We start from the raw sequence: 23,435 nt of genomic DNA on the forward strand, positions 1-23,435 counted from the left end.
AAGATATGATGTTGGGCCGGGCGCGGTGGCTCACGCTTGTAATCCCAGCACTTTGGGAGGCCGAGGCGGGCGGATCATGAGGTCAGGAGATCGAGACCACGGTGAAACCCCGTCTCTACTAAAAATACAAAAAATTAGCCGGGCGTGGTGGCGGGCGCCTGTAGTCCCAGCTACTCGGAGAGGCTGAGGCAGGAGAATGGCATGAACCCGGGAGGCGGAGTTTGCAGTGAGCCGAGATTGTGCCACTGCACTCCAGCCTGGGTGACAGAGCAAGACTCCGTCTCAAAAAAAAAAAAAGATATGATGTTGGATAAATTCAAGAGCTAATAGACACCAAACCAGAGGAATGAACAGAAGATAACTTGATGGAGATGAGTGCCAGATGATGAGGAAAAACATGTAGAACTTCAGGCAGTGCCAGAAAACAGATCTGGCAGAAGGTTCTAATTATTTAGAGCTGCTTTTGACTTATTTTACAACATGGACCCTTCTAAGATATGTGCCCTGAAACTAAAGCAAAGAAAAAGGATTGGTATCGTATAGAAACATTTTTAGAGAAATGAAAAAGCAACAAAGTCAGACAGAAATTATAATATATTTCCATAAAGTTACACCAAGTGTGCCTGCCTGTTCTGCCTCCCCTTCTACCCTCTTCTGCCTCTGCCATCCTGAGACAGCAAAACCAACCCCTCCTCTTCCTCCTCCTCCTCCTGAGCCTACTCAGTGTGAAGACAAGGATGAAGACCTTTATGAGTATCCATTTCCACTTAATGAATACTAAATATATTTTTGCTTCTTTATGATTTTTTTCTTCCTTTTTTTCCCCCCTGCTTCCTGGAAAGATTTTCTTAATAACATTTTCTTTTCTCTAGTTTATTGTAAGAATACAATATATAATATTACATTCAAAATATGTGTTAACTGAATATATTATTAGTAAGGCTTCCAGTCAACAGTAGGCTATTAGTAGTTAAGTTTTAGGGAGTCAAAAGTTATATACTGATTTGTGTCAGGGGTCAGTGCCCCTCATCCTGGGGTTGTTCAAGGGTCAGCTGTACTAAGTGCTGCTGTGCATTAGGCATTAAATTATGCAAATCAACTCATTTAACTCTCACAACAACTTTTTGAGATTGGTGTTATTGTTATCTTAATTTTAGAGATGAAAAAAGTAAGGCACAGTTTTTTCTAAGTTTACTAAAATAACTTGCCCAAGAGCACACAGCTAGCAAGTGGCAGACCCAAGCACTCTGGCTTCAGAGCCTGTTCTTTAAACCTGTATACCATACTGCCTACTAGAGTCAAGTTGAATAGTCTATAAAGTCTCAAGTAGGTTTAGTTTATGCACAGACAATTCCGTGCATAAGGAGGAGGAAAAGGCAGGGCAGGGGAGGGAAAGCTAAGCACTGGTCTGTGTTTACTTTTATTTTTTTGAGACAGAGTTTCGCTCTTATTGCCCAGGCTGGAGTGCAATGGTGCGATCTAGGCTCACTGCAACCTCCGCATCCCGGGTTCAAGCAATTCTCCTGCCTCAGCCTCCTCAGCAGTGGGATTACAGGCACACGCCACCCCACCCGGCTAATTTTTTTAAAAGTATTTTTAGTAGAGACAGGGTTTCACCATGTTGGCCAGGTTGGTCTCGAGCTTCTGACCTCAGGTGATCTGCCCTCCTCTGCCTCCCAAAGTGCTGGGATTACAGGCGTGAGCCACCATGCCAGGCCTGTGTTTACATTTATTTAACCCTCACAACAACGTACTAGATTGGTAAACCTGTGAAATAACTGTTGTTATTTTATAGAAGGGGAAATTGAAGTACAGCAAAGTTATATAATTTGCCAGTAGTTACAACACTAGTAAGTGGAGGAGCCAAGACTTGAATGTTTTTTACTATACTGTACAAGAGAGATACAAAGACCCCAGAATATGTGCATCTACAATATACACACATGCACAGGCACACTCACATTTCTGCACCTACCATCCTATAGTGCTCGCTGTTTATACAAGAGATCCAACAGTTTCATGGCTCTGGGTCTCAAACCTTCTGCAATAATAGAGTTGCCAGATTGAGCAAATAAAAATAAAAGATGGCCAGGCATGGTGGCTCATGCCTTTAACCCTAGCACTTTGGGAAGCCAAGGCGTGTGGATCACCTGGGGTCAGGAGTTTGAGACCAGCCTGGCCAACATACTGAAACCCTGTCTCTACTAAAAACACAAAAATTAGCCAGATATGGTGGCGCACACGCGTAGTCCCAGCTATTTGGGAGGCTGAGACAGGAGAATCGCTTGAACCCAGGAGGTGGAGGTTGCAGGGAGCTGAGATTGTACCACTGTAGTCCAGGCTGTGTGACAGAGCGAGACTCCGTCTCAAAAAATAATAAAATAAAATAAAAGATGCAGGCCAGGCACCTTGGCTCACACACCTGTATTCCCAGTACTTTGGGAGGCAGAGGTGGCACAATTACTTGAGCCCAGGAGTTTGAGACCAGCCTTAGCAACATACACCTCATCTCTAAAAAAGAAAAAATAAATAATAATAAAAAATTAAAGATGCCCAGTTAAATTTGAAGTTTAGATAAGCACCAAATAATTTTAAATATATCTATGCAATATTTGGGACACACTTAAGCTTAAAAATGTTTTTGGTGTTTATCCGAAGTTCGAATGTAACTGGGCATCCTGTATTTTATCTGGCAGCCCTACTAAGGAGAAAAATTCCTATTTGTCTTTCAAGTTCTAAGTCAAATGACTATTTCTACATAAAGTCTTCAGTGATTTCTCTGGGTAGTTTGTTTTTCCCTTCTGTTCTTTTATAACCTCACCTGCATCTATCCATTATAGTATTTATTACTCTGATTGTAGGCGCCTGATCCTTCCCATTCAGACCTTTTATCTTTTGTGGGGAAAGCGTTTTATGTTCATCTCTGAATTCCCAACCTTGGAGATGTTGAATGATTGAAATGGTAATTGAATAAACATTTACTGAGAGCCAGTAGGTTTAACAGGAGGAATGAAGGAGAACCAGCATTTATCAATTGCCTTCTATATGCTAAATATAGTGCTGACTGCGTACAATATTTAATGCCCCTTAGGCCTTACTAGTAAAATGGACGGGCAGTCTTTGGCCGCAGGAAGATCACATTCTCCTGAGGCCTAAACATTTGGCATAAATAACTGATGCCATTATAGTCTCTGTAACTCCTTTCTGAGAAAGCTGAACCTGGGCCTAGTTGGCGTAGAACTCCTGTTTCCATAGAAACAAGAGGGTCTGTAAAAGTCAAAGGAGACAGGAAGAGCAGTTTGCACTTCCGGCTTACGTCGGAGACGCGTACAACGCGGAAGTTGACGCAGCGCGATTGCCTACGGTCGCTCCTTGAGAGGATGCCGCTCGTGGTGTTTTGCGGGCTGCCGTACAGCGGCAAGAGCCAGCGTGCTGAAGAGTTGCGCGTGGCGCTGGCTGCCGAGGGCCGTGCGGTGTACGTGGTGGACGACGCAGCTGTCCTGGGCGCAGAGGACCCAAGCGTGTACGGCGATTCTGCCCGTGAGAAGGCATTGCGTGGAGCTTTGCGAGCCTCCGTGGAACGGCGCCTGAGTCACCACGACGTAGTCATCCTGGACTCGCTTAACTACATCAAAGGTTTCCGTTACGAGCTCTACTGCCTGGCACGGGCGGCGCGCACCCCGCTCTGCCTGGTCTACTGCGTACGGCCCGGCGGCCCGAGCGCGGGACCTCAGGTGGCGGGCGCGAACGAGAACTCCGGCCGGAGCGTCAGTGTGAGTTGGCGGCCACGCGCTGAGGAGGACGGGAGAGCCCAGGCAGCGGGCAGCAGCGTCCTCAGGGAGTTGCATACTGCGGACTCTGTAGTAAATGGAAGTTTCCAGGCCGACGTACCCAAGGAACTGGAGCGAGAAGAATCCGGGGCTGCGGAGTCTCCAGCTCTTGTGACTCCGGAATCAGAGAAATCTGCAAAGCATGGGTCCGGTGCCTTTTACTCTCCCGAACTCCTGGAGGCCCTAACGCTGCGCTTTGAGGCTCCCGATTCTCGGAATCGCTGGGACCGGCCTTTATTCACTTTGGTGGGCCTAGAAGAGCCGTTGCCCCTGGCGGGGATCCGCTCTGCCCTGTTTGAGAACCGGGCCCCACCACCCCATCAGTCTACGCAGTCCCAGCCCCTCGCCTCCGGCAGTTTTCTGCACCAGTTGGACCAGGTCACGAGTCAAGTATTGGCCGGATTGATGGAAGCGCAGAAGAGCGCTGTCCCCGGGGACTTGCTCACGCTTCCTGGTACCACAGAGCACTTGCGGTTTACCCGGCCCTTGACCATGGCAGAACTGAGTCGCCTTCGTCGCCAGTTTATTTCGTACACTAAAATGCATCCCAACAATGAGAACTTGCCGCAACTGGCCAACATGTTTCTTCAGTATTTGAGCCAGAGCCTGCACTAACCAGATGAGGTAGGGGGGAAAGCCATGGCTTCTGATCTCCACTCCACTTTATTTCTCTGGGAAGAATAGGCTGCAGGTCTCCAGAGCATATCGATGCAGTACTGTACTAGAGCTGTTGTGACTGATTCAAACTTTCCTGCATACCCCTGTGCCAGGCCTTGGGTTTACAGCATAAGTTCAGACTAAAGAGAATGGAGAACTATTGTGGTGCAACCTGGCAAATCCCTCCAGTGGACAGAGCCGAGGTGGACAGGGATTACCTAGATTGGATCCTACTTGGGCTATCACAGAGCATTGACCATTGGCTTCCCTCATCTGAGGCGTGGGAGAGCAGACTGGACAGATGAGAATTGTTTTAAAACAATTGTGAACAGAAACTGAAGATGGCACAGTTCTACATCTGCACCTGCCCTTTTTTCGTACCACAAAAGTATTTTTTGAGTACTGTACTGACTTTTTGCTAGTCTCTGTTCTGGGACTGAGTTCACAGATAAATCCATTGGTTTGTATCCTTGGGAAACTTTGTTTTTGTGGAAGTAAGAAAGTTATTTACTAGATTATTTCCTCTAATAAAATCTTTTAAAATAGTCTACTGGAATCTCTTTCACTTAATCTTCCCTGTGTAACTTCATGTAACATTTTAGGTGTACTTGTCATTGTTCTGCCTTTAAGTGAAGTAGTATTTTGATAGTTCTGAGAGAGTAGATGTTTGATCTACTCTGCAGTAATTATATTATGATAATTTCCGTAACTGTTTTGCTTCATTCTGCATTTCAAGGCAAATATCATTGTAAGCTTGTCTTTCATTCTTCATGGATTTCATTGAACAAATGGTAGGTACCTACTTTAACAGTGGCTGTGAATTTCAAAGACCAAATAGATACACTATTTTTGCTCTTGAGATATGTGGTGAGAAGCCGGGTGTGGTGGTTCATACTTGTAATCCCAGCACTTTGGGAGTCCAAAATCGAGTCAGGAGTTCGAGACCAGCCTGGCCAACGTAAAAACCCCGTCTCTATTAACAGTACAAAAATTAGTTGGGCGTGATGGTGTGCCTGTAATCCCAGCTACTCTAGAGGCTGAGGCACGAGAATCGCTTGAACCTGGGAGGTGGAGGTTGCAGTGAGCTAAGATCACACCACTGCACTCCATCCAGCCTGGGCAACAGTGAAACTGGGTCTCGAAAAACAAAAAGAGATAATGTGAGAAATACAAGTAAAAGAATTAGGCCGGGCGCGGTGGCTCATGCCTGTAACCCCAGCACTTCGGGAGGCCACGGCAGGTGGATCACAAGGTCAGGTGTTCAAGACCAGCCTGACCAACATGGTGAAACCCCATCTCTACTAAAAATACAAAAATTAGCCGGGCATGGCAGCACGTGCCTGTAATCCCAGCTACTCAGGAGGCTGAGGCAGGAGAATTACTTGAACCTGGGAGGCAGAGGTTGCAGTGAGCCGAGATCATGCCACTGCACTCCAGCCTAGGTGACAGAAGGAGACTCCATCTCAAAAAAAAAAAAAAAAAAAAAAGATAGGTTGAAATGGGCTAGTGGTCAGAGGATGATGACAAAAGACAAAATGCTTTGGAAACCTGGTGAAGAGGACTAACTAGCTGTTGAGAGAGGTGGTTTTGGAAAGGTTTTATAGAGGAGTTAACATTTGAACCATCACTGTAGAATAAAGTCAGTAAAGGGCCAATGGTAAATGTTTTTAGGCTTTGTGGACCATCAAATGCTGTTGCTACTTATAGATGGTAAGTAAACAAATAAGCATTAATGTATTTTCATAAAACTACACTGAAATGTGAATTACAATTAATTTTAACATATCACAAAGGAGTCTTTAGATTTGCTTTGCAAACATTGAAAAATGTAAAAATATACAACAAAATATTTGCATATCATGGGCCCTATGGAAGCAGACAGTGGGTTGGATTTGGCCTGCAGACCCTAGTCTGCCAACCCTGCTCTAGAAGGATAAATAGATGTTTGCCAGGGAGAAAAGAGAAAGCAAGACATTCTAAAACATGCGTGCTCTGAAACTATGGAGCTGTTAAAAGATGGGGTAGATGGGCTGCCTTGGTTGATGGTACATTCCTTGCTGATCAGGTAATCTATATCACCTTTTGTTTCTGATAAACAAGATTCATGTGTGAAATGGAAGTTTGGATGAGGCAAACTCAAATGGCTTTTTCCAACCTTTATTCAGTTGGTTATTGATTGAATTGGGTTTAACCATGGATTCTGGATTACCATTCTAAATTGAAGTAGACTGTAACTGTCAGAAAGAACATTGGTTTTGGAGTTGGACTTCTGAGTTAGCTAGTAAGTGGCAGAACCTAGGTTTTTGTTTTGGGTTTTTATTTTTATTTATTTATTTATTTTTGAGACAAGGTCTGGCTGTCTCCCAGGCTGGAGTGCAGTGCTGTGAGTAGCTGGGACTATAGGCGCACACCCCATGACCAGCTAAGTTTTGTATTTTTTTGTAGAGACAGGTTTTCACCATGTTGCCCTGGCTGGTCTTGGACTTGTGAGCTCAAGTGATCCTCCAGCCTCAGCCTCCCAAAGTGCTGAGATTACAGGTGTGAGCCACTGTGCCCGGCCTAGAACCTAGATTTTATGGGGCCAAATATTTACTCTATTGAGCATCTCAGCTTTCTCATTTCTATTGTGAGACCATTAATAGTATCTACCCTAGGGTTATTTAGAGGATTTAAATGAGATAATGCATATACAGCACAATGTCATATAATAAACGTTCAGCACATTTTGGCTATTATGGTTACCTATATCCTACTACCCACCTAAACTTGCCCTGCTCATTTGGTTTACAAGCTTTTACAAGTATTGGAGGCAGAAGTCCATCCAGATGTGAGGTAGGCCTAAGGTGAGGTGACTGAATGATTCATTTGACACTTATTAAATAAGTTAACTTATGTATATTTACACTAGTGCCTGGCACATGGCAAATGGTATATAAGTGTTTGCTATCAATAATATATGTGTCAGACGTAAGGGATATAGAGGCAGCTAAGAGTTCCTTGTCTTAGGAATCTCCAAGTCCAGTGGAGGGAGATGTGTAAATAATAGGTACAGATGAATATGTTAAGTGCATGGTAGCTATTATACAGCATATGTTGTTATGGTGACATGGGGTTGTGTGATGGAGAAAGCTAATGGCTACCTACTTACATGGGGTCTTCCTACTGTCATTTGAGCCAAGGCTTAAGAGCGTCCTCTAGCCAGTCTGTTTCAGGTGGATTGCATTGCTCATTGTGAACAGTTTCCTCCCTGGTTATGAAAATTATATTGTAGAAAAATCATGAAATACAGATGTAGTGTAGGAAAACATCCACAGTCCCATCATCCACAGAAAGCTGCTATTACTATGTTTTGGTACATTTTCTTTTAGGCTCTTTTCTCTGTACATATTTTATAATTAAAGCCAGACTATAGATACATTTGTATCCTAGTTTTTTATATAAGCTACCAATGAAAAATTATTTTCAATGATTATATAACAATAATCATTTAGAAATACTGTAACATTTTGTTTGTTTTGAGACAGAGTCTGTTCTGTTGGCCAGGCTGGAGTGTAGTGGTGCGATCTCGGCTCACTGCAACCTCTGCCTCCCAGGCTTAAGCAGTTCTCATACTTCAGCCACCCCAGTAGCTGGGACTACAGGCACGTGCCACCACGCCCAGCTAATTTTTGTATTTTTAGTGGAGACAGGGTTTTGTTATGTTGGCCAGACTGGTCTTGAATCCGTGGCCTCAAGTGATCTGCCCACTTCAGCCTCCCAAAGTGCTGGGATTACAGACACGAGCCACCGTGCCCAGCCCTCCCTAACTTTAAAGCCCAAATTTGCAGAATTTACAGAAGTGTTAGAATTTAACAATAATTTTGTTACAACAATTATCTATTATTATTGAACACTTAAGTTGTCTAAAGATTTTCCCAGTTGAAATAATACTACAGAAATGTCTTCATATATTAATCTTTATCATTAAATTTCAAGAAGTAGAATTACTAGATTATAATTTCTTTGTTTTGCTTTTAAGTGGACTGCCCCTGATGGTGATTATTCATAAATCCTGGTGTGGAGCTTGCAAAGGTAAGTGCAAATGCTCAATCTAAATTCAAAACTCAGATGTGTTGTTAAATATTAACATTTAACAAATATTGACACTGACTCTGGCCCAGCACTACTGACTGTTTAAGGAATACTAAAGAAATATATGACATAGATTTCCTGCCTTCATGAAATTTGCAGTTATATTTGGAGGGGATTTTAGGGAAGTTAAGGTGATTAAGATACAGTTATGTCACGTATGGGATTAAGTGCTAAAATGTCACATGAACAATACATATTAGAGGAAGCTGAAATGTACAGACAGAGACATGAGAAGGAAGTAGGAACCAAATTAGAACCCAAGTTATCTGACTCTGTGGCATGTGTTCTTTCTGCTATACCACCTTGCCACTTCCCCAGTCAGGTTTTTTCTTTTATTTGGTATGCTGCACTTAAAATCCTAGACGGAAAAGGAGTGTAGAAAATAGTGGAAAAGGCCAGGCGCAGTGGCTTGTGCCTGTAATCTCAGGTTTGAGAGGCTGGGCTGGGCAGATCACTTGAGGCCAGGAGTTGACCAGCCTGCCCAACATAATGAAACCCCACCTCTACTAAAAATGCAAAAAAAGTAGCTGGGTTTGGTGGCATGCGCCTGTAATCCCAGCTACTCAGGAGGCTGAGAATCGCTTGAGCCTGAGAGGCGGAGGTTGCAGTGAGCTGAGATCGTACCATTGTACTCCAGCCTGGGTGACAGAGTAAGACTCTGTCTCAAAAATAATAATAATAATTGGAATGTATGTGTATATATAACATATATACACACATACATATATGTATACACACACATATACACATGTGTGGCACACTGTCACTCTATTGTCTTTCACATCAATGGTTTTTGAAATGTAACTATAAAAAGCAAATAATGCTTTCCCCCCTATTCGTATGCCATTATCCTTATTTTATAAATGAGGTAACAGCTTCAGAGAAATGAAGTAAGTCACTGAAGGTCACATAGCTGTGCAGGTTCAGAATCCAGGTAGCCTAATTCTTGTTTTTTAGAGTGTAAAAAAAAGTTTGTTATATGAATCAACTAAACAAATGCCTAAACTACCAAAGAGAAATAGTGATGCTATGTTTGTTAAGGTTTGGTTGTGACAATGATGTTTTTTCTTCTATTCCAAAATCTTTCTCCCCCCAGCTCTAAAGCCCAAATTTGCAGAATCTACGGAAATTTCAGAACTCTCCCATAATTTTGTTATGGTAAATCTTGAGGTAAGACTTTGAGAGTTTCTCCTTTCTGCTATGATTTTAAGACTTTTAAAGTTAGTATCATTCATGCATATTCATTACAGCTTCATTAGTGGTATAAAGTCAAATTTATGTATGTGTTTTTCTCTTGACCTCTAATACTAAGGCTTGCATCAGATATGTTAGAAAGCCATCTAACATCTATTTCTGGGAGGAACTAGGAGAGGAGAGATTGAATAAGATGACAAAATTTTTTTTTTTTTTTTTGAGATGGAGTCTGGCTCTGTTGCCCAGGCTGGAGTGCAGTGGTGCGATCCTGGCTCACTGCAACCTCCTCCTCCCTGGTTAAATCAATTCTCCTGCCTCAGCCTCCCAAGTGGTTGGGACTACAGGCGTGTACCACCACACCAGGCTAATTTTTATATTTTTAATAGAGATGGGGTTTTGCCATGTTGGCCAGGCTGGTCTCAAACTCCTGACCTTTGGTGATCTACCCGCCTTAGCCTCTCAAAGTGCTAGGATTACAGATGTGAGCCACCGCATTCGGCCAATTTTTGTATTTTTAGTAGATATGGGGGTCTCACAATGTTGGCCAGGCTGGTCTCAAACTCCTGACCTTAAGTGATCTGCCTGCCTCAGCTTCCCAAAGTGCTGGGATTACAGGTGTGAGCCAGCATGCCCAGCCTTAAGATGACTTAATTTTAAGGTCCTTTTATCCTTAGTTTATGATTATGACATGTTTTATATCTTTGTAAAGCTAGACTAAAGGTATAGTCATACATGCAGACCACAACTTTCTGCAAAATGTGATTCAACTGAGCACCTAATCTGTGCTGGGCTTGTATGTGCAACCTGCTTGTTTCCTTATGAAAATAGCTTTTACATACCTCATATAGGCTGCAGGTCTTGGAATCCTGAGTCATAGAATGTCAGATCTTAGAGTTGGAAGGGATTTTTAGGCTATTGGTACTATCCTCATTTTACAGAAAGAACCATCTTAGGCCTGAAGCAGGTATGTGATATGGTCAAGATCATAGAGCCTAATAAGTGATAAGAATAGGTACTCTCACCTAGCCGAGCTCTCTTTTAGGCCATACTTTTCACATATGAGGTACTCAGATGCTCTATGATGATACCGCTAGCCATACGTTTCTATAAAAATAATGTTTACTTGGGCCAGGCATGGTGGCTCCCACCTGTAATCTCAGCACTTTGGGAGGCTGAGGTGGGTAGATCACGAGGTCAGGAGTTCAAGACCAGCCTGGCCAATATGATGAAACCCTTTCTCTACTAAAAATATAAAAAATTAGCTAGGTGTGGTGGTGCGTGCCTGTAGTCCCAGCTACTAGGGAGGCTGAGGCAGGAAAATTGCTTGACCCAGGAGGCGGAGGTTGCAGTGAGCTGAGATCGCGCCACTGCACTCCAGCCTGGGTGAGAGAGTGAAACTCCATCTCAAAAAAAAAAGAAAAGAAAAAGATAATGTTTACTTAAACATAGGTCTGGGACTCTTGTGAACACATTAACAGTTAACAGCGAGGCAGCTAAGGGATTGCTTATATAGCTAGTGGATAGCCTGAATGCTGATACACCTCACCGTAGCGAAGTATTTAACCTCTGAAATGGGAACCACATCATAAATTGTAAAAGTATTGATTGCCTTTGCACATGAATTCCTCACCACTTTCTGTGGTGAATTAGGATTCCTACTCAAAGGAAACAGTAAAAATGTCTTCATAGAGGATTCTCCAACTTTGGAAATTTCTTAAAAAGAAAACTGATTAGGCGGGGCGTGGTGGCTCATGCCTGTGATCCCAGCACTTTGGGAGGCTGAGGCAGGTGGATCACAAGGTCAGGAGATTGAGACCATCCTGGCTAACATGGTGAAACCCTGTCTCTACTAAAAATACAAAAAAATTAGCCGGGCATGGTGGCGGGCGCCTGTAGTCCCATCTACTCAGGCAGCTGAGGCAGAAGAATGGCCTGAACCCGGGAGGCGGAGCTTGCAGTGAGCCGAGATTGCACCACTGCACTCCAGCCTGGGCAACAGAGCGAGATTCCGTCTCAAAAAAAAAAACAAAACAAAACGGATTGTGTAGGTTTTTAATCTCCTGGGAGGACTATGAGTCCACAACTTTGACTAAAATGCCAGTCTTATTAATTCATGCACTAAAGAAATACTATGTGCAAGTCAATGATGTAGGTACTAGGAATATAGCAGTGAACAAAACAGACAAAATTTCCTTGTTGAAATAACATTCTAGTGTGGGAAGACAGAAAATAAGTATTTTAGAATATGTCAGATGGTGGTAAATGCTAGGGCTAAAAAAGAAAGGTGGAAGGGATGACTGTAGTTTTAAATAGATGGTTTGAAAATAAAGGAATATTTGAGCAAGGGTCTGAAACAGAAAAGGGAGTCAACCATGTGGATAATAATGGGGGAAGTGTGTCCAGCAGAGAGTAAGGGCAAGTCCAAAAGCCTGCGTTAGGATTATCCCTGGCTTGTTTAATGACAGCAACAGCAAGAGGTCAGTGTAGCTGAAGAGGACTTAACAAGGGGTAGGACATTAAGTTAGAGAAGTGCCTAGGTGACAGATCATGTAGGGCCTTATAGGCCACTGCAAGGACTTGGGGTTTTGCCCTGACAAGTGGGGAAGCCACTGAATGGTTTTGAGGAGAGAGAGGACGTTATCTGACTTAAGGTTTACATTTAATCTTAATAGGATGAAGAGGAACCCAAAGATGAAGATTTCAGCCCTGATGGGGGTTATATTCCACGAATCCTTTTTCTGGGTAAGGCACATGATCTTAACCTGGGAATCCATGATGTGGATGGAGAGAGAAATGAATCAAGGCACTGACTTCACCTAGTGAAACTATACCGGAATGACCACAAACAAATAAAAACCAGTTTCAAGAGAGAGTGGGGGAAGTTCTGAATGCTAGAACTACAAGTCTGAAGGAAAACTTTTCCCATTAACTAACTGCTTTTGTGAGCAATGACAAAAGTTTGGCTGGGCACAGTGGCTCATGCCTGTAATCTCAGCACTTTGGGAGGCCGAGGTGGGTGAATTGCTTGAGTCCAATTTGAGACCAGCACAGGCAACATGGTGAAAGCCTGTCTGTACAAAAAGTACAAAAATTAGCCGGGTGTGGTGGCATGCGCCTTTAGCCCCAGCTATTTAGGAGGCTGAGGCAGGAGGATCAATTGAGCCTGGGAGGTCAAGGCAGCAGTGAGCCATAATCACGCCACTGCCCTTGAGCCTGAATGACAGAAGGAAACTGAATGACCCTGTCTCAAAAAAAAAAAAAAAAAAAAAGAGTTTGATTGTTTATTCACTCAATAGCCATTTGCGCATTAGCCATATGTCAAGCACTGTATTAGACACTACAGAGACAGATATAAGCCTTCTCATATCTTATATAAGACAGATATAAGAATTCTCACCCTTGAACCTATAGTGCAGCTAAGGCAATGGAATAATATAACCAGACAAATGTCTTTCCACAAACAATTTTATAAGAGATATTTAATGACCATCTGATCTTTGTTCAGCATAAATTCTGCTAGGTTTTATGGGGGATAGAAGTCAAAATCATCAAGCAGAAAAGGAAGCAGAAATGTAGGAGGTATTATGGTGAGGTAATGGGCTGCAAATATGGGCAGATCTTATTTCCCAGAGAGCCTGATGTACCATGTAGTGTTTGAAGTACCTGTCTATTGTAATTACTGCAAAACCCTGTGTCATTTTGTCTATAACAGATCCCAGTGGCAAGGTGCATCCTGAAATCATCAATGAGAATGGAAACCCCAGCTACAAGTATTTTTACGTCAGTGCCGAGCAAGGTATAGTTATGCTGAAGGGAGGGAGGATTATTGCTAGATTAAACTAGGATGAACCGCATGCAAGGTCTGTGATAGGAAAGTACATTCAGCATGTTAGCTGAGCATCTCCTGCATGTCTGTAGCTTTTGGCTAGATCCTGTGTAGGATATGGGAGGAAGATGAGACTGAGCCCCTTCCCTTGGAAGAGCTGACTGACCCGCAGGCAGCTGTGAAGAACTGAGCCACACAAGTGACTAAGGTAGTCACTTGCCCATAGTTTCATAGTTAATAAGTAGCAGAGCCAGAATTTGAGTCCAGAACTTAGTGTTTTTCCTACTGAGCTAATACTGTTTTTCCTATGAAAATTCAGTGGAAGAGGAATAGCGTTAGGTGAACAAGTCTAAGAGATGTTATAGATATTAAACTTAAATAGGCCGAGCGCAGTGGCTCATACCTGTAATCTCAGCACTTTGGGAGGCCGAGGCAGGCAGATCACTTGAGGTCAGGAGTTCAAGACCAGCCTGGCCAACATGGCGAAGCCCCATCTCTACTAAAAATACAAAAAATAGCTGAGGGGGCCAGGCGCAGTGGCTCATGCCTGTAATCCCAGCACTTTGGGAGGCCGAGGTGGGAGGATCACAAGGTCAGGAGATCGAGACCATCCTGGCTAACATGGTGAAACCCCGTCTCTACTAAAAATACAAAAAATTAGCCGGCATGGTGGCAGGTGCCTGTGGTCCCAGCTACTCAGGAGGCTGAGGCAGGAGAATGGCATGAACCCGAGAGGCAGAGGTTGCAGTGAGCCAAGATCGTGCACCATTGCACTCTAGCCTGGGTGACAGAGCGAGACTCTGTCTCAAAAAAAAAAAAAAACCCGAAACTTAAATGGACCTAGAAGGATAAAAATTTCATCTCTGGACAGATATGAGGAGGACATTTCAAGCTATGGAAGTGAAGTGGTGGTGGGGGGAGAATGTAGCCCAACATAGAGTTTGTAAGGCTTGCTAGAAGAAATGACGACTGGATTAAGCCTTAGAGAATGAGACCTTGTCAGTAGCAGAATGGGAAAAGCATGTTCCAGGAGAGAGAAGAGCACCAGCACAAACAAGTGAAGGAAGTTTGCAATCGTCAGCCAGTCATGCTTTTTTGTTCTCTAATCTTTGAGCACAGTCATTCTGGAGGCAGGGGTTGGAATTCATGCCATGTATTGTTGCTGTTTTCCTTCCTTTTCCCCTCATCTATGAAAGGGAGTTGTGTGCTAAGTTGCCATGTGTCCCTATTTGCCATGCTGCCAGGTTGTTGATCACTTTATGATTTGAGTCCTTGATACTCTTATTCTCAGACTAGCGATGGGGAAGAGATCTGTAGAAGCTATTACCTTCTTCCCCAGAGTAAGGAGAATGTCATGTTCCTTGACCAAATGCAGATCACTGGAGATTGGTATCAAAGGGAAATTTTCCACATGGAGAAGGGCAGCTGGGCTTTAGGTCTCCAATTCTTGTATCTTGAGATTCACCTTCCCTTTAGAATTTCATCCAAGTTACCACTGCTGTCTCCACACTGACATAGTCCAGATGTGAACATGAGACCCTTCCCTGAATCCTCCATCTCTCAGCTGACATGAAACTGGAACATTCAAACCCAGCTTTACTAAAGGCATAGGCAAAACAAAACAGAAATAACAAACTATATTATCTGCCTCTTATGAGCTTATGGTTTGGCTTTGCAAGATTCATAGACTCTGGCTCAACCCAGCTTCTGGCCTGCCATTATATAGGGGTGCTTTGTAGAACCACCATTCAGGAGCCTATACTGAAATAGCTGTCCTCCTTGAGTCTAAATCCATAAGCAGGATGCCCCAAGACAGACAAGAAGTTTCATCTCGAGTCTACTTAAGGCCCTCCTTCCAGATTTCTCTCTTTCTCTCTCTCTCTTTTTTTTTTTTGGCCTGAGAACTTGGCTTCATCCATGTATAGTTGATACTGGAAATGATGACCCCCTTCAGCAGAGACACCCCCGCCCCAGCACACACACCCCTCAGTGTAATCTGTAACCTCCACAGGAAGTAAAATAAGTGCAACGTTCATCCAAAAGATACAATGGGGACGGTAGGAAAGTGTTTCCTCTTCCCTGGGGGTGAAGTGAACATCTACAGTCTAGGACAGGGGATCAGCTCTAATCCTAGAGGGTAAGCCAAAATAACTGCTAAGATTTTGGTATGACTTTATAGTTGATAAAGCACTTTTATTATCCATTCTCCCATTTAACTTTTATAATACTGTGTGAAGTGAATTATATTATTTCATTTTATAAATGAGGAAACAAATTCAAAGAGATAAATGACTTGCCAGGGCCAAAATCCAGAGCTAGATCTTGAGTCCAGATCTTGTACTTCTCTCATATTTCTTCTGAAACATTTAAAAGTGTACATTGGTTGTCAAATGTCAAACATTACTTACTTCATACTTTTTTCCTCCAATCTTTATTTCACAGTTGTTCAGGGGATGAAGGAAGCTCAGGAAAGGCTAACGGGTGATGCCTTCAGAAAGAAACATCTTCAAGATGAATTGTAACGTGAATATGCCCCTTCTTTCATCAGTTAGTGTTCTGGAAGGAAAGCAGCAGGGAAGGGAATATTGAGGAATCATCCAGAACAATTAAGCTGACCAGGAAACCTCATTCCTACCTACACTGGAAGGAGTGCTCTCACTGTGGAAGAGTTCTGCTAACAGAAGCTGGTCTGCATGTTTGTGGATCCAGCAGAGAGTGGCAGACTTTCAACCCCTTTCCTCTTCTCATGCTTGAGCTTCCCTGTTTGCACGCATGCGTGTGCAGGACTGGCTGTGTGCTTGGACTCGGCTCCAGGTGGAAGCATGCTTTCCCTTGTTACTGTTGGAGAAACTCAAACCTTCAAGCCCTAGGCGTAGCCATTTTGTCAATTCATCAACTGTATTTTTGTACTGGCATTAACAAAAAAAGAGATAAAATATTGTTCCATTAAACTTTAATAAAACTTTAAAAGGAAATGTGCTGTGATGGCCTTTTTGTTATTGGAAAAGGAGGGAGGGATGGAGATCACTTCAGGAAGAAAACTAACCTAGAAGACCTAATCTAGGAGTCCTAAGCTAGGACTCCTGCTCCTTCGCCTCCCACATTCAAATGAGCACAATGGCTCATCTCTTTTACTTTTTAAATACCTGAATTTCCTCTCTCCACACTATCACTGTTTTAGCATGGGGCAGGCTTTTTCTCTCCTCGACTATTTATTGCTATAGCCCCTTAACTTGCCTATTGGCTCTAATATTCCCTCCTCCTGCAGTCTATCCATATCACTCCCCTGTTTAAAACCTTTTCTGGCTGGGCACAGTGGCTCACTCCTGGCACTTTGGGAGGCCAAGGTGGGCAAATCACCTGAGGTAGGGAGTTTGAGACCAGCCTGGCCAACATGGCGAAACCCTGGCTCTACTAAAAATACAAAATTAGGCCGGGCGCGGTGACTCACGCCTGTAATCCCAGCACTTTGGGAGGCCGAGGCGGGCGGATCATGAGGTCAGGAGATCGAGACCATGGTGAAACCCCGTCTCTACTAAAAATACAAAAAATTAGCCAGGCTCAGTGGCGGGCGCCAGTAGTCCCAGCTACTTGGAGAGGCTGAGGCAGGAGAATGGCGTGAACCCGGGAGGCGGAGCTTGCAGTGAGCCGCGATTGCGCCACTGCACTCCAGCCTGGGCGACAGAGCAAGACTCCGTCTCAAAAAAAAAAAAAAAAAAAAAAAAAACAAAGCCGGATGTGGTGGCACATGCCTGTAATCCCAGCTACTCAGGAGGCTGAGGCAGGATAATCGCTTGAACCCGGGAGGTGGAGGTTGTGGTGAACTGTGATTGTGCCATTGCACTCCAGCCTGGGCAACAAGAGTGAAACTCCCATCTCAAAAAAAAAAATAACAAAAAACCTTTCCTGCCATCTTTAAGATAATAGTATTAATGGTAGGAAATATTTGAACCTCAGTCTATGCCAAGTACTTTTCTAAGTGCTTTATATATGTTATCCCATTTAGTTTCACTTTAGTACTCCTAACAGCCCTGTGATAAAGGTACTACTGTACTCCCAGAGTACAGAGGAAGAATTTGAAACATGAGGAAGCCAAGACACAGGATAAAGTCAAGATCTTTACCATGGCCTTTAAGAAGCTACCTACTTCTTCAACCTCATTTATTCCCATTTATGTCTTTGCATTATGTGTTGTTGTGATACCAGATTGCTTTGAGTTCTCCTGACAACATGCTGTTTTATGCTTTTCTATCTTCGTTCATCTTGTTTCCTCAGCCTAAAATATGTTCTTTCTGTTTTGAACCACTTCTTCCAGAGAGTCTTCCCTGATCTTTCTCCTGAGGATAAAATATCCTTTTCCCAATACATCTATCATAGCCCTGGACCACTTTATATTGAAGTAACCCAATTGCACACCTGGGGCTGTCATCAGGTGGCCATTCTCGAGGGCAGAAGCTAGTCCTCTGTCCTGTGTATCTAAAACTTTCAGGTGACTTGCCAAGGTCTGTGTTAGGTTCCTTTCATCCATTCTCTAAACACCATCAGTGGTCCTGTGGGATAGGTATTAGTAACCTCATTTTAGGGAGAACTTTAGAAAAGGCAAAGACTAGCCAGGTTCTTTTGTTGTTGTTGTTGTTGTTTGAGACAGATTTTCGTTCTTGTTGCCCAGGCTGGAGGGCAATGGCGAGGTCTTGGCTCACCGCAACCTTGAACGCCTCCCGGGTTCAAGTGATTCTCCTGCCTCTGTCTCCCAAGTAGCAGGGATTACAGGTGCCCATCACCATGCTCATCTAATTTGTTTTTGTTTTTTTATTTTTGGGACGGAGTCTCACTCTCATCGCCCAGGCTGGAGTCCGGTGGTGCGATCTCGGCTCACTGTAACCTCTGCCTCCCGGGTTCAAGCTATTCTCCTGCTTCAGCCTCCTGAGTATCGGGGATTACAGGAGCCCCCCCACCACGCCCAGCTAATTTTTGTACTTTTAGTAGGGACAGGGTTTCACCATGTTGGCCAGGCTGGTGTCGAACTCCTGACCTTCAGGTGATCCACCTCCATCAGCCTCCCAAAATGCTGGGATTATAGGTGTGAGCCACTGAGCTCAGCAGACTTCAGGTTCTAAACTAAGTAAATACTGGATTCTAACCAGCACTGTCTGATTCCAAATTCATGGTTTTCCAACCACATTACTTCCTTTATGTTCTGAGGTGTCTCATTGGAATGAGTTTTATTTTTTCTTTCTTTTTTTTTTTTTTTTTTTTGTTTTGAGATCAAGTCTCACTCTTGTCCCCCAGTCTGGAGTGTGCAATTGTGCGATCTTGGCTCACTGCAACCTCCACCTCCCAGGTTCAAGTGATTCTCCTGCCTCAGCCTCCCGAGTACCTGGGATTACAGGTGCGTACCACCATACACAGCTAATTTTTTGTATTTTAAGTAGAGACAGGGTTTCATCATGTTGGCCAGGCTGGTCTTGAACTTCTGACCTCAGATGATCCACCCACCTCAGCCTCCCAAAATGCTAGGATTATAGGCACAGCCACCACGCCCAGCCACCCCATTCATATTTTAAAGTCCTAACCCAAGTACTTCAGAATGTGACTGCATTTGGAGATGAGGTCTTTAAAGAAGTAATGACGTTAAAATGAAGTCATATAGGTGGGCCCTAATGCAATAGCACCAGCATCCTTATTAGAAGAGGAGATTGGGACATAGTTGAACACGGAGGGAAGACCATTGGAAGACACAGGGAGAAGTAGGCCATCTACAAGCCAAGGAGAGAGTCCTCAGAAGAAACCAATCATGTTCTCAGACTTCTAGCCTCCAGACTTAGAAAATAAATTTTTGTTGTTTAAGCTACCCAGTCTGTGGTACTTAGTTATGGCAGCCCTAGCAAATGAATTCACTCCTCTTCACCCCCATCATTACTACCATGGTCTAAACCATCAGCATTCGTTGCCTAGACACTTTCAGTGTAAGATCCACCATCAGGATGGGGCTTTTATCTGTCTTCTTGTTCACTGATATGCCCTCAAAACCTAGTATACTGAATGTCATGAAGATATTGTGAAAGAGGCCAGGCTCGGTGGTTCACACCTTTAATCCCAGCACTTTGGGAGGCTGAGGCGTGTGGATCACCTGAGGTCAGGAGTTCGATGCCAGCCTGGCCAACATAGTGAAACCCCGTCTCTACTAAAAATACAAAAATTAGCTCGGCATGGCGGTGTGCACCTATAACCCCAGCTACTTGGGAGGCTGAGGCAGGAGAACCACTTGAACGCTGGAGGCAGAGGGGTTGCAGTGAGCCAAGGTCTTGCCACTGCACTCCAGTCTGGGTGACAGAGCAAAACTCTGTCTTAAAAAAAAAAAAGGATATTGTAAAAGAAAGAAAGAAAAAACAAAACCTAGTATATAGGACCTGGTGTGTGTGTGTGTGTATTATATACATGTGGTATATATATATATAGCCATCCCACAGTATTTATTGAATATATATGTATATATATAATGTCTGAGGTCCAAAAGTAGTATAAAGGAAGGGGTGATTAAATTATCTCCAAGTAAGTTGGATGGGATGGCAGGATGTGTAGGAAGGAATTTTCTAGATCAGGGAGGGGTATTGAGGAAGTCACCTAAGAAAGAGACAAAGGCTTGGGCAAAAATGCTGAGATTTAAAGCAATTTCTGAGAACTCTAAGTCATTCTGTGTGGCCAGAGCACAAGGACCAAGGGGGTTAGTTGGTTGAAAATAAAGTTGAAGATAAAAGAATTTAATCATATTTGCTAAGGAGGTTGGATTTTATCCTGTAGTACAATCGATATCACTGATTTTTTTCCAGTTTTTCCCTTTGGGTCTGTTTTATATTTTATTATCCACGAATACCTGGAGAAGTCATTTAACCTTGCTGAGTTTCAGTTTTCCCTTCTGTTGAATGGCTGATGAAACATGAGATAATATATGGAAGTTACCTCAGAAGGTTCCCGGAATATAGCAGGTGCTTAACAAACATTAGTTCCCTGCCATTCAGCCCCTATACCCAGGTTGATTTCAGCACCATGGCTACTGGTCAGTCCACAGAGAGTACAGTTCCAATTTTGGACACAAGAGGGAGTATGAGACTTACCTTTGCCAAAGGTCACAGGCTGGCCTAACAGCCTCCCTTCCTAAGCAAGCCCTCTAGGAAAGACAAATAGGAGACATTCTTCCAAAATTAGAAAGGCATCTGTCTTATTTTTGTTTCTCTGAGAAACAGAGTGTTTTTTGAGAAACAGAGGGTCTCACTCTGTCACCCAGGCTGGAGTGCAATGGTGCAATCAGTCCTCAACCTCCCTGGGCTCAGGTGATCCTCCCACCTCAGTCTTCTAAACAGCTGGGACAACAGGTGCACATCACCACACCCAGCTAACTTTTGTATTTTGTAGAGATGGAGTTTTGCTATATTGCCCAGGATGGTCTCAAACTCCTGGGCTCAAGCAATCCCCCTGCCTCGGCCTCCCAAATCGCAGGGATTACAGGCATGGGCCACCACGCCCGGCCTACTCTGACTTGTTTTATAGATACTAAGCCATTGGTAACTGTTCTTGATTCCCTGGACGCATATTTGAAGGTGGACTCATTGGCAAGCATAATGTACTTAGTTATCATGCTGAAAGTAGCTGATGTTATTCAATAGTCTAGTATGCACCACCTATTTTACATACATTAGCATCTTTAATTTAACTCTCTCAAAGAGCCAATGAAATAATCCTCATCCTCATTTTAGAGATAAGCAACCTATGGTCTAGAGAAATTCAATCACATAATTAGTGAATGGTAAAAGTTGGATTTGAACCCAGAAATGCCTGTTTCCAAAACTTAAATTTATTATATTATATTAATTGATTTATTTAATGTATTTATGTATTTGAGATAGGGTCTCACTCTGTTGCCCAGGCTGCAGTGAAGTGGCACAATCAGGGCTCACTGCAGGTTTGACCTCCTGGGCTCAAGTTAACCTCCCACCTCAGCCTCCCGAGTAGTTGAAACTACAGGTACGTGCCACCAAGCCTGGCTAATTTTTTTTTATTTTTAGTAGACATGGGGTTTCGTCATGTTGCCCAAACTGGTCTTGAACTCCTGGACTCAAGCAATCTGCCCATCTTGACCTCCCAAAGTGCTGGGATTACAGGTGGAAGCCACCGCACCCCGACGATTATACTTATTTTAATTCAGTTCCCTCATTTAACAGAGGTCATCCAGAAAGGGGTCTGGTCAGTGGTGGTTGATATGAGACCAAGGAAGAACTTTGTGCCTAGCGTGAGCACAAATTTTTTTTTTTTTTTTTTTGAGACAGAGTCTCGCTCTGTCGCCCGGGCTGGAGTGCAGTGGCACAATCTAGGCTCACTGCAACCTCTGTCACTTGGGTTCAAGTGATTCTCGTGCCTCAGCCTCCCAGGTAGCTGGGACTACAGACGCACGCCACTATGCCCGGCTAATTTTTGTATTTTTAGTAGATATGAGGTTTCACCATGTTGTTCTGGCTGGTCTCGAACTCATGAGCTCAAGTGATCCTCCCGCCTCGGCCTCCCAAAATGCTGGGATTACAGGCATGAGCCACTGTGCCCAGTCAAGGGGGGAAGGTTCTAGTTAGTTGTTTACCTGTTGTCTTGCCCTGGGAAAACCATTTGTTCTCTCTGCATCTTAATTTCCTAAATCATCTCTAAAATGGATTGATTCTTTTTCATCCATCAGGTCTCAACTCAAATGTCACTTCCTCAGAGAGGCTGTCCCTGTTTAATCATCCTAAGATAATCATCTCTTTGGAATATTTCCTTAAATATGGTTATCACCATCTGAAATTATCATAGATAATTTGTGTACTTATTGTTTGTCTCTTCTCTGCGGATTCCTAACTTATGTGTGAGCAGGGGTTCTGCCTGTTTAGTTCACGTTTGTGTACTCTGTGCTTAGAACAATGCTTGGCACAAACTAAGTGATCAACACATCTTTGTGCAATGAATGAACGAATAATATAATGGACAAAGAACTAGGACCAGAGGGTGGAAGCTACAAACAGGCAGATTTTAGCAGAGGACTTTACTAACAGTAAGGGTTATCCCAAGGCAAAGTGGTCTGCCCTAGAGAAGGTGGTCTCCCCATCCTTGGAAGTGAGCAGATTAGGGCTACAGAGGGGACCCCATGTTGGTTTGGTGGGGGGCTGATTTGAGGTTCCTCTGGCTCCTCATTAAAACCTTGATTAAGTTTTAAACTAATACTCCGATAACAGGATGCTATCCAGTCATTGTGTTAAATTATGGAATGGATAGTCTCTCTGTTTAATAACTGGAATAAAAGAGGCCCAGAGGGCCAAGGAAGCAGAGACAGGGGACGGATAGTGCTAGATTCTGCTTCTGGGCTCTGTGGGAGAGGCCTGACTGAGACAGTAATGGGCTCTATTAAATTTAAATACAATAAATAAAGTATAATAATTATTTCCAGAGCAGTTGCTGCTTTTACGACCATTCCCCTTCTTCTGGCCCCTCTGTCTCCATGACTGTCTCTTTTGTTCTCTTGCGCACAGCAAATGATACTACCCAAGTTAGAAAGCTCTCCTGGTTGCCTCAATTTTCTTTTGCCTCATCTATATCCAATCAGTCACCAAATCTTGTTTCTTTCATATCCCAGTGCATTTCCCAGGTCAGGTCTTATAATCTCTCTCTCTTTTGTTGTTGTCGAGATGGAGTCTTGCTTTGTTGCCCAGGCTGGTCTCAAACTCGTGGTCTCAAACTCAAGCGGTCCTCTGGCCTCAGCCTCCTAAATAGCTGCG

At 43.5% G+C, this 23,435-nt stretch overlaps 2 protein-coding genes across 2 annotated transcripts in view; both read left to right on the top strand.

Annotated features, from left to right (window-relative positions):
• Positions 1-16,613, top strand: part of TXNDC12 (thioredoxin domain containing 12) — a 36,038-nt gene extending 19,425 nt beyond the window's left edge. The window contains exons 3-7 of the mRNA XM_055254552.2: positions 8,506-8,558; positions 9,715-9,788; positions 12,485-12,554; positions 13,525-13,608; positions 16,081-16,613. Coding sequence (XP_055110527.1) covers positions 8,506-8,558; positions 9,715-9,788; positions 12,485-12,554; positions 13,525-13,608; positions 16,081-16,160 — 361 coding nt within the window. The 3' untranslated portion in view covers positions 16,161-16,613. The remainder of the gene's footprint in view (positions 1-8,505; positions 8,559-9,714; positions 9,789-12,484; positions 12,555-13,524; positions 13,609-16,080) is intronic.
• On the top strand, positions 167-5,037 carry KTI12 (KTI12 chromatin associated homolog). The gene has a single exon (XM_055254547.2). The coding sequence runs from the start codon at positions 3,381-3,383 to the stop codon at positions 4,443-4,445; it is 1,065 nt and encodes a 354-aa protein (XP_055110522.1). The 5' UTR covers positions 167-3,380; the 3' UTR covers positions 4,446-5,037.
• Positions 16,614-23,435: the final 6,822 nt, after the last annotated feature.

This window comes from Symphalangus syndactylus, chromosome 12 (assembly GCF_028878055.3).
Source record: "Symphalangus syndactylus isolate Jambi chromosome 12, NHGRI_mSymSyn1-v2.1_pri, whole genome shotgun sequence".
In the NCBI taxonomy this organism is placed as follows: domain Eukaryota; kingdom Metazoa; phylum Chordata; class Mammalia; order Primates; family Hylobatidae; genus Symphalangus; species Symphalangus syndactylus.

What these genes read in the sequence shown, in the direction of transcription:
- KTI12 (XM_055254547.2), top strand. Translation starts at nt 3,381, where the DNA reads ATGCCGCTCGTGGTGTTTTGCGGGCTGCCGTACAGCGGCAAGAGCCAG.